An 11,267-nucleotide genomic window follows, 5' to 3' on the forward strand; every position below is an offset into this window, starting at 1 on the left:
ATGTTTTATTAGGATTCAAATTGTTTTGTTTTTTTACATTAAACATTTTCTGCTCACTAGGAATTTGTTACATGAGAAGTTAGTTTTAATTCAACAGATGCATGTTAATAAAAATGACATTTCTCAATCAAAGACTTGTTTGTTTTAATTTAGAAATGCACACCAGTGTTTTTGTTTGTAAGTACAATAGAAATGACTGTAATCTGGTTATTCAGAGAAAACGCCTGTAACCTGAAAATATACAAAATGTAAATGCAGTGAAAACATGTGAACTGCATGCAAACCACACAAACAATAAATAATTCAAAACAAAATTGAAATTATTCAAAAACAATCCTGATGTATTAATGTAAATGTTGCTGTATATTATAGAAGCTCGTTTCTGCCATGGCATAAAACTAATTAGAAAGCTTTTTATTTTCTCTGAACTGAGTTATTAATAAAGTTTAGGATTTTTTTTTTTTTTACAAAATTTAATATTTTTATTCATCTAGGACGCCTTAAATTGACAGTTAAAAAATTGTTACAAATTAATTTTTCAGAAAATGCTGTTCTTTTGAACTCTCCAGTCATCAAAGAATCTTAATGTATGTTTCCAAAAAAATTATATTGATAATCAAATGTTTCTTGATCATCAGATCCTCATATTAGAGTGATTTCTGAAGGATCATGTGACACTGAAGACTGGAGTAATGATGCTGAAACTCAGCTTTGATCACAGGAATAAATTACACTTTAATGTATATTCACATAGAAAACAGATGATTTTATAATATTTGACTTTTTACTGTATTTTTGTTCAAATAAACGCAGCCTCGGTGAGCAGAAGAGACTCTTACGGGCCCCAAACCTTTGAAAGCTTGAGAATATCTTGGATTTTATAACTTGTAATTCTGAGAAAAAAAGTCAAATGTGAGATTTTTTCTTAATACCGTGGCAGAAACCAGTTTCCACAGGAGAACCAGACCAGCAGGAGAACACGAGTCCGGACAGATAAACCAGCATCAGTGTGTTTCTGTGGGTCCACACACACAAACAAAAGCATCACACCTGACCTTACAGCCTTTAGCGGCCGCTTCGTCTCCAGTGAATCACATGTTTCTGAGGATCTTTTTGTTCCGCCACATTCCCACTCATTAACAAAACACAAAAACACTGCTGTGATTCCAGGAGTGAGCGACAGATCGGCTTCACTTTATTCCAGCTCATCAGTGCAAATCTCAACTCTACAGAAGAAAACACTATTTACACATTTATGGCCACATTGTAAAAGCACAGTCAGACTCCTATTGGCCGCCAGCCGAGGCTCCTCCCACATCCGAGGCGTCACGTGACCCGGGTGTCGTGTGGGCGGGGCTTGTCAGTGGGCGAGGCTTTGCTGTGGGCGGGGCTTGTCAGTAGACGGGCGGCTGGTACCGGTTCTGGTCGGACGGGTCGGGGTTCGGGATGAATGGCGGCTGCTGGTACACGTCTGGCCCGGTGTTCTGGAAGGACGGGTAAGTGGGCGGAGCATAAGGGGAAGTGATGTCAGTGGGCGGAGCATAAGGGGAAGTGATGTCAGTTGGCGGATCGGCGTAACTCCGGCTCACGTCTCCAACGCCCTGACGGAACCTCACCAGAGCGAAGTAAGTCAACGCTCCCTGAGGACGAGAGATTCGACTGTAAGGGATCGGTTAACCCTCTGGTGCTCTTCGGCCATTTTTGAACGAAAAATTTGTACGTTTTTTTTTTTACTTCATCGCAATGGAAGGAAACTTGGTGAAGGTTTTGGCACTTGCTGTGTGAACACAAAAATCATGGACATGATTTGAAAAGGTTTAATGGTCCTGAAAAAATAGTCCCACTTGTGCTTCTCGCGTGTCAAAAATTACGCATTGAAAATGAATGTGAGACGAAGTTCCTCTAGTGGAGGCGTGTGGAACTGCAGCCGAACACACACTCACTGACGCTCGTTCACTGAGAGATCAGCTCACATGCAGAACACACACTTGTTTAGGTTTATGCCTTTGATTTTCTTGCAGTTTTTTTTTTGAGTAAAACGTGTTTTTGAAAATATAGATTTCATATAAAAATGTATAATAGTATTTGTGTGCATTTTTCATAACAGTATATGTAAAATTCTGTTACTTTTTTTAAGTTCACATTTTTAAACTGTTTTCACTTCAGCAATAATCTGCCGAGTGTCATCTCTGAGAAGAGATCAAACTTCAGTCCGATTTAAGATTTACCAGTTTAAGTTGGAAAGGTAATGTTCAGGTCTATGCTCAAAACGTGAATAAATGGATTATAAATCCAGTGTATATATAATGTAGTACCATAAAAATAAAAAATATTAAATAAAAAACATTATCAAAATAAAATATAGTACATTCATTTCATATATTTGCAATAAATAAATTCGGTAATTTTTGACCGATAAGCGAAGAGCACCAGTAGCCAAGGTTTCTCATGACTTGATTTCCTCATACATCCTCAGTTCATTCAGACGGCTGTATCACACACACACACACACTCTCACTTTCTCACACACACACACACACACACACACACACACACTCTCACTTTCTCACACACACACACACACACACACACACACTCTCACTTTCTCACACACACACACTCACTCACTCTCACATACACACACACACACTCACTCTCTCACACACACTCACTCACTCTCACATACACACACACAAACACTCTCACACACACACACACACACACACACACTCACTCACTCTCACAGGCACACACACTCACTCTCACTCACACACACACACACTCAGACACTCACTCTCTCAATCACACACTCACTCTCACAGGCACACTCACACACACACACACAATCTCTCACTCACACACACTCACTCTCACTTTCTCACACACACACACACACACACTCACTCACTCTCACATACACACACACACACTCACTCTCTCACACACACTCACTCACTCTCACATACACACACACCAACACTCTCACACACACACACTCACTCTCACAGGCACACACACTCACTCTCACTCTCACACACACACACACACACACTCACTCTCACAGGCACACACACTCACACACACACACTCACTCTCAATCACACACACACTCACTCTCTCAAACACACTCTCACTCTCACATACACACACACAAACACTCTCACTCTCACACACTCTCACACACTCTCACACACTCTCACACACTCTCACACACTCTCACTCACACACACTCTCACACTCTCACTCACACACTCTCACACTCTCACTCACACACACTCTCACTCACACTCTCACACACACACTTACTCTCTCTCACACACACACACACACACACACTCACTCTCAATCACACACACACTCACTCTCACAGGCACACTCACACACACACACTCTCACTCACACACACTCACTCTCTCACTCACACACACACACACACACTCACTCTCACAAACACACTCTCACTCTCACATACACACACACTCTCACTCTCACACACTCTCACACACTCTCACACACTCTCACACACTCTCACACACTCTCACACACTCTCACACACTCTCACACACTCTCACACACTCAGTCTCACTCACACACACTCTCACTCACACACACTCTCACTCACACACACTCTCACTCACACACACTCTCACTCACACACACTCTCACACACACACTTACTCTCTCACACACACACTCACTCTCAATCACACACACACACTCTCACTCACACACACTCACTCTCTCACTCACACACACACTCACTCTCACAAACACACTCTCACTCTCACATACACACACACAAACACTCTCACTCTCACACACTCTCACACACTCTCACTCACTCTCACACACTCAGTCTCACTCACACACACTCTCACTCACTCTCACACACTCTCACACACTCTCACACACTCTCACACACTCTCACACACTCTCACACACTCTCACACACTCTCACACACTCTCACACACTCTCACACACTCAGTCTCACTCACACACACTCTCACTCACACACACTCTCACTCACACACACTCTCACACACACACTTACTCTCTCACACACACACTCACTCTCAATCACACACACACACTCTCACTCACACACACTCACTCTCTCACTCACACACACACTCACTCTCACAAACACACTCTCACATACACACACACAAACACTCTCACTCTCACACACTCTCACACACTCTCACTCACTCTCACACACTCTCACACACTCTCACACACTCTCACACACTCTCACACACTCAGTCTCACTCACACACACTCTCACACTCTCACTCTCACTCACACTCTCACTCTCACTCACACACACTCTCACTCACACACACTCTCACTCACACACACTCTCACTCACACACACTCTCACTCACACACAGTCTCACTCACACACACTCTCACTCACACACACTCTCACTCACACTCTCACACACACACTTACTCTCTCACACACACACTTACTCTCTCACACACACACACACTCACCCAGGACGCGATGGAGAAGAAGGAGAAGGCGATGACGGCGTGGGCACCGTCTGTAGGGATGCCGCTCGTGTCGAGGGTCTTCGTCCACTGATCGGCCGTGAGACAGAAACACACAAACCACAGGAAAGTCCAGGCACCTGATCAGAGGAAGTGATGTTTCATTCACAATCACACATACAGCTTTAAAGGTGACTATTACGCCCCTTTTCACAAGATGTAATATAAATCTATGGCGTCCCCAGAATGTGTGTGTGAAATATCAGCTCAAAATATCAGATAATTTATTATATCTTGTCAAATTTGCCCCGTTTTGGGTGTGAGAAAAAACGCTCCGTTTGTGTGTGTCGCTTTAAATGCAAATGAGCTTTAGTGAGCACGTAGAAGCGCCGGATGACAGCACTCACACACGGAGAAAGCCAGACTTTCATGATATTTATCCTTTTATACATCATGTTAGACTAAATAAAAATGTGAAATGTTGCCTTTTTTACATTTTATTATATTTCAGTTTACGTTTAATTTATCTCAAGAAACCAAAATATTTGTATGGCTTTATTTTCAATATTTAACATATAAAAAACATTCTGTCATTTGTTCAGCCTCATGTTATTGTTTCACAGAAGAAGAAAAAAAATTATATATATGGAATATGATTTTTTAATGTTTCTGAAAGAGTCTCTTCTGCTCAAAGCTGAATTTATTTGATCATAAATACAGTAAAACAGTGTAATATTACTCCAGTGTAAATCAGCTGTTCTCTATGTGAATATACAGTAAAGTGTAATTTATTCCTGTGATCAAAGCTGAGTTTTCAGCATCATTACTCCAGTCTTCAGTGTCACATGATCCTTCAGAAATCACTCTAATATGAGGATCTGATGATCAAGACACATTTATGATTATTATCAGTGTTGAAAACAGTTTAGTATTTTTATGGAAACCGTGACACATTTTATTTTTCAAGATTCTTCAATGAATAGAAAGTTCAAAAGAACAGCATTTATTTGAAATAGAATCTCTTGTAACATTATAAATGTCACTTTTGATCAATTCAATGCATCATTGCTGAATATGATATAAGCTATATATCATAAGCATATATAACTTATATTCTAAAATGTATACGTGTGTGTGTGTGTGTGTGTGTGTCTGTAAATGAGAACTTGTTCTAACAAAAATGTTTTTTATGGTTTGTTTTAGTTAAATTTAATGACCCCTGGTATACATTTTTTAAACAAACTTTTGACATCCTACCCACTCGCACAGGAAGACGCCGGTGCAGAAACCACAGCGTTTCACTTTTACAGGACATTTACAGGCAGTTCGTCTGAAACTGATGATGCTACAAGAACAGGTCGTGTGTAAACGCACCACAGTTTCCACAGAGGAACACCTCAGACACTGAACACACACACACACACACACACACACACACACACACACACACACACACACACACACACACACACACACGACTGTGATTGTTCTCAGGGTGACCGATGCAAACATGCACTGACACACACGACAGCCGATCCTACAAACTAAACCTTGGAGATCTTCTCTAGCTCTTTCCATCCACCTATTTTATGCTAATTTACACACGAGTGTGTTCCCGAACGCCAGCGTACACGAAACGAGCGGTTTGTGTGAGAAAACGAACAGTATTTATATCGTTTTTACCTCTTGTAACGCACAGACCGAAGCGCCGGCGTAAGACGGCTAATTAAAATGGTACTAATTTGCGCTGATGTTTAAACCGTTGTAAAAGAAAACAATTACGTATGCTCGCGCGAACTCATCCGGGAGTGGTGAGTTTTCACTTCCGGCGCTTGCCCAGACCGAAGCGCCGGCGCCCTCAGATCACTTGGACGTGGCTGTGTTTACAAGAGGTAAAAACGATATAAATACTGTTCGTTTTCTCACACAAACCGCTCGTTTCGTGTCTTAGGCCATCAATGTGTACTTACATTTACGAGTCATTAAATCATGATTAATTTGGACTTCTCTGGTCATGCTCTTTGAGGTGGTGACCATAGACCTGCATTATATGACTGACAGACAAGAACGGTTTGACCTAAAAATATCAAAATTGAAAATACTGCGGAAACAAAGACACCTACATCTTGGATGCCCTTGAGGTAAGCTAAAACATACCAAAAATTAATTTCAAAGTCAACTATCCCTTTAAAAATTCATAATACAGAACTATTTGTTGCTTCTGGTGTCCATGTGAGCTGTAATCATTTCTGGAGAACCTTTAGAGGTGAAACTGAAACCCAGAGGTCGGCCTCACCTGAGAAGCCCAGATCCGCCAGCACGACGTACTTGCGCTCCTGAGCGCTGCTCATGGACGGCAGGAGAGCATCAGCCAATAGGAAGCCTATACACTCCAGGAATCCGATGACGCCGATTCCCACACCGTAACGACACACTCCGTCGTTCCCGTTGAAGACACACTTCACGTCGGGTTCCGTCGAGACGTTCACGTAACCTTCAGCGGTTATGGAGGCAAACACCACAATGGAAAACACCTGGCATGGAGGGAAGTGAGAGCTGCATCAAAGATCAAACCACAATGCAGAAATAAAAGCAAAACCAACAAAAATATCTTATAAGAACTTCTCCCATTATGTTATACAAATGTTATTTCTGTCTTTTTTATGTGACACTGTGTCATAAGCAGACATGTCCAGGAACAAGCAAGTTGACCCTGAAAAAAATCAATCAAAACTCACAGCCAATCAGAAGAGAGTGTGGGCGGAGTCTCTCTGCAAGCGCACTGCACTCGCAACCAAATTAAGCAAAACTCACAGCCAATCAGAAGAGAAAGTGGGCGGAGTCTCTCTGCAAGCGCTCTGCACTCACAACCAAATTAAGCAAAACTCACAGCCAATCAGAAGAGAGTGTGGGCGGAGTCTCTCTGCAAGCGCACTGTACTCAAAACCAAATTAAGCAAAACTCACAGCCAATCAGAAGAGTGTGTGGGCGGAGTCTATCTGTAAGTGCACTGCACTCGCAACCAAATTTAGCAAAACTCACAGCCAATCAGAAGAGAGTGTGGGCGGAGTCTCTCTGCAAGTGCACTGCACTCACAACCAAATTAAGCAAAACTCACAGCCAATCAGAAGAGAGTGTGGGCGGAGTCTATCTGTAAGTGCACTGCACTCGCAACCAAATTAAGCAAAACTCACAGCCAATCAGAAGAGTGTGGGCGGAGTCTATCTGTAAGTGCACTGCACTCGCAACCAAATTAAGCAAAACTCACAGCCAATCAGAAGAGAGTGTGGGCGGAGTCTATCTGTAAGTGCACTGCACTCGCAACCAAATTTAGCAAAACTCACAGCCAATCAGAAGAGAGTGTGGGCGGAGTCTCTCTGCAAGCGCACTGTACTCAAAACCAAATTAAGCAAAACTCACAGCCAATCAGAAGAGTGTGTGGGCGGAGTCTCTCTGCAAGTGCACTGCACTCACAACCAAATTAAGCAAAACTCACAGCCAATCAGAAGAGAGTGTGGGCGGAGTCTATCTGTAAGTGCACTGCACTCGCAACCAAATTAAGCAAAACTCACAGCCAATCAGAAGAGAGTGTGGGCGGAGTCTATCTGTAAGTGCACTGCACTCGCAACCAAATTAAGCAAAACTCACAGCCAATCAGAAGAGTGTGTGGGCGGAGTCTCTCTGTAAGTGCACTGCACTCGCAACCAAATTAAGCAAAACTCACAGCCAATCAGAAGAGTGTGTGGGCGGAGTCTCTCTGCAAGCGCAATGCACTCAAAACCAAATTAAGCAAAACTCACAGCCAATCAGAAGAGAGTGTGGGTGGAGTCTCTCTGCAAGCGCACTGCACTCGCAACCAAATTAAGCAAAACTCACAGCCAATCAGAAGAGTGTGTGGGCGGAGTCTCTCTGCAAGTGCACTGCACTCGCAACCAAATTAAGCAAAACTCAAAGCCAATCAGAAGAGAGTGTGGGCGGAGTCTCTCTGCAAGCGCACTGTACTCAAAACCAAATTAAGCAAAACTCACAGCCAATCAGAAGAGTGTGTGGGCGGAGTCTCTCTGCAAGCGCACTGCACTCACAACCAAAATAAGCAAAACTCACAGCCAATCAGAAGAGTGTGTGGGCGGAGTCTCTCTGCAAGCGCACTGTACTCACAACCAAAATAAGCAAAACTCACAGCCAATCAGAAGAGAGTGTGGGCGGAGTCTCTCTGTAAGTGCACTGCACTCGCAACCAAATTAAGCAAAACTCACAGCCAATCAGAAGAGAGTGTGGGCGGAGTCTATCTGCAAGTGCACTCCACTTGGAACCAAATAGATAATTACATAATCAAGTTAATAAATATTACACAATTTAAACATTATTAAAAATACATACTAAGTGATTTAGTCTATTGACAATCTTTGTCAATAGATGCTGTTTAATTTCAAGGTTTGAAGTGAATTGTCACTTTTTTAGTACGGCTATGAATGATATTCAAACACTTTTAACATTAAATAAAGCACATAATCAGTACCTGAGATTATTACTGTCACTGTTTATTTGTATGTTGTTGTTCAAACCTCACCAAAATCAATGATAACCCATTATATTATTAAAATATAAATACAGTAGTCAACATTTGGTGTGGATCAAAACCTTTTCATCAAAGTAAGTTTTACCATGAATTTTGAACAATACCCGTTCTTGTCTTAGGACAACTTTGATGAACTTTTTTGATCCACTTCAAATGTTGACTACTGTAATATAACTATTTTTAAGCTTGGTTTAACCCATTATAACCCCACCGACAAACTGAACTGGATGTTTTGATTGGTGTTTGAAACGAGTCAGACCTGTCCGTCAAGCTCAGGACTGTGCAAACGTCCTCAGGCAATGACGTCTGTACTTTAGGGTGAAAAATAAATGTACTGAATTTGAATAGTTTATTGGATTAAATTCACCACAATTTAACTATACTGAAAAAAAAAATACTGTAATGAGAGTAGTTGTTATAAGTGATGGAAACATTGAGAGAAAACAGTCGATGCAAATGTGTGTCACAAGAGATCCGGCTCATGAAAGCCACAGACTCACACAAACCAAACTTTATAATCCCAGCAGTGCAGAAACACAAACGCCACTCGGCCCTCGAGTTACCTGCCATCTGCTGTGTTTACATGTCAGCGCTGGGACGGGGGACATTCTGTACTGGTGTACTATCACACGACACACACCATCACAACTCACCCACTACTGGCCTAATGCTCATGCGACTGGAGAGAGCCCGACTCAAACACACTGCTGTGTGCAAATGTGTGACGCTAGTAAACAAATTACACTGAGTAAATCTAGACATGGTTGACAAGGTCATCTGATGCAGGCACACACACACACACACACACACACACACACACAGGACGAGATATGAATCAGCTCTTACAGACTCTTTGCTCTCGTTTCACAGTGTCTATGGAAAGTCCCTTCGCTGGAAAGTGGATCATGTTCCTGAACGGCACAATTAAGGCCATTAAAGGGTTAATTCACCAAAAAATTAGAATTATCCCATGATTTAATCAACTTTAAGCCATCCTAGACGTATATGACTTTCTTCTTTCAGCCAAACACAATTGAGAGTTGTATTAACCCGCTTCCCAGCTTTATAATAGGAGTAAAAGCCGGTGCATGAGATTTCTGAAGCCCCAAAAAAGTGCATCCATCCATCATAACAGAAGCCAGTGATTATAGTTTATAAAGTTATAAAAATTGATATTTTGCTTCACTTCAGAAGGCCTTTTTTAACCCCTGGAGTCGTATGGATTACTTTTATGATGGATGGATGCACTTTTTGGGGCTTACATTTTTTTAATGTTAATGTTTTAATGTTTAATATCGTTCATTAAATGTTACTTGCAGAGACCATTCAAATGTAACATTCCCATAATGTTTGAAGAAATGTTTCGTTCTCAAAACGTCTTTAAAACATTTTTTTTTAAAATGGAAGTTTTTAGAGAAGATTCAGAAATAACATTTTCAGAAATAACTTAATGGGAAACATTTTGTAAACTGGGATTTACATTCAATGTTGATTCAATTCATTTCGACATGTGTATAGTTTATCAATAGTGAAACGACTTCAAAAGCAGCTATTAGGGCCAATAAGATATTCCAGTAGTAGCACCATCCTACTTTTATACTATTAAAACTTGCAATACAAATTAGTATAAGTTAAACATCATTAAAGCAGTAAAAAAGTGCCGCAAACTCACGAATGACTCATTGATTTATATACCCAGATTATTGATCGCAATGAGTTGAAGGTGACACATGTCACTCACCCAGCTGAGGACTCGTATGATAGTTTGAGGCTGTTTGATGAATTTGATGTGATCGAATCCCGCTCCTGCGAGAGAGGCTCCGTACGCCACACTGTTCGACTCCATCGGTGAAACAAACACACACACACACTCACACTCACACACGCGCGCGCGCGACAGCTGAAAACACAACACGGACACACACCACCGGTGCAGCTGCTTCCTCAGACACTGGTGTCAGATTCGCGAATGAGTCGTTCTTCAGAACCGGCTCTTTTTGCTGATTCAGATGAAAGCAATGAGCGGTTCATTAACAAAAAACAAACAAACTGTTCAAAAGAACCGACTCGCTAAAATGATTCGAACTTCTCGACGCTGCTGCAGAGTGAACATCCAATAAGGTTAAAGATGACACTAAACATTCCGTTAGTTTTTGTTTAATAATAAACAGTTGATTAGGATATTAAAACACA

At 41.6% G+C, this 11,267-nt stretch overlaps 1 protein-coding gene across 1 annotated transcript; it reads right to left on the reverse strand.

The window, feature by feature from the left end:
- Positions 1–1,384: 1,384 nt before the first annotated feature.
- On the reverse strand, positions 1,385–10,989 carry syngr2b (synaptogyrin 2b). Its single transcript, XM_056241771.1, has 4 exons — positions 10,816–10,989; positions 6,792–7,029; positions 4,499–4,635; positions 1,385–1,640 (listed from the first exon to the last, which is right to left on the reverse strand). Exons 1-4 carry the CDS (start codon positions 10,918–10,920, stop codon positions 1,395–1,397), a joined length of 726 nt encoding a protein of 241 aa, XP_056097746.1. The 5' UTR covers positions 10,921–10,989; the 3' UTR covers positions 1,385–1,394.
- Positions 10,990–11,267: the final 278 nt, after the last annotated feature.

The sequence above is a fragment of the Rhinichthys klamathensis genome, unplaced genomic scaffold (genome assembly GCF_029890125.1).
Source record: "Rhinichthys klamathensis goyatoka isolate OS25496 unplaced genomic scaffold, OSU_Roscu_1.1 h1tg000672l_1, whole genome shotgun sequence".
In the NCBI taxonomy this organism is placed as follows: Eukaryota; Metazoa; Chordata; class Actinopteri; order Cypriniformes; family Leuciscidae; genus Rhinichthys; species Rhinichthys klamathensis.

Excerpts from the sequence above, each read along its gene's own strand:
- syngr2b (XM_056241771.1), bottom strand. The coding sequence starts at position 10,920 with ATGGAGTCGAACAGTGTGGCGTACGGAGCCTCTCTCGCAGGAGCGGGA. Across the intron at positions 7,030-10,815 it reads TCATACGAGTCCTCAGCTGG|GTGTTTTCCATTGTGGTGTT; the intron begins GTGAGTGACATG and ends CCTCCATGCCAG. Across the intron at positions 1,641-4,498 it reads TCTTCTCCATCGCGTCCTGG|GGAGCGTTGACTTACTTCGC; the intron begins GTGAGTGTGTGT and ends TCTCGTCCTCAG.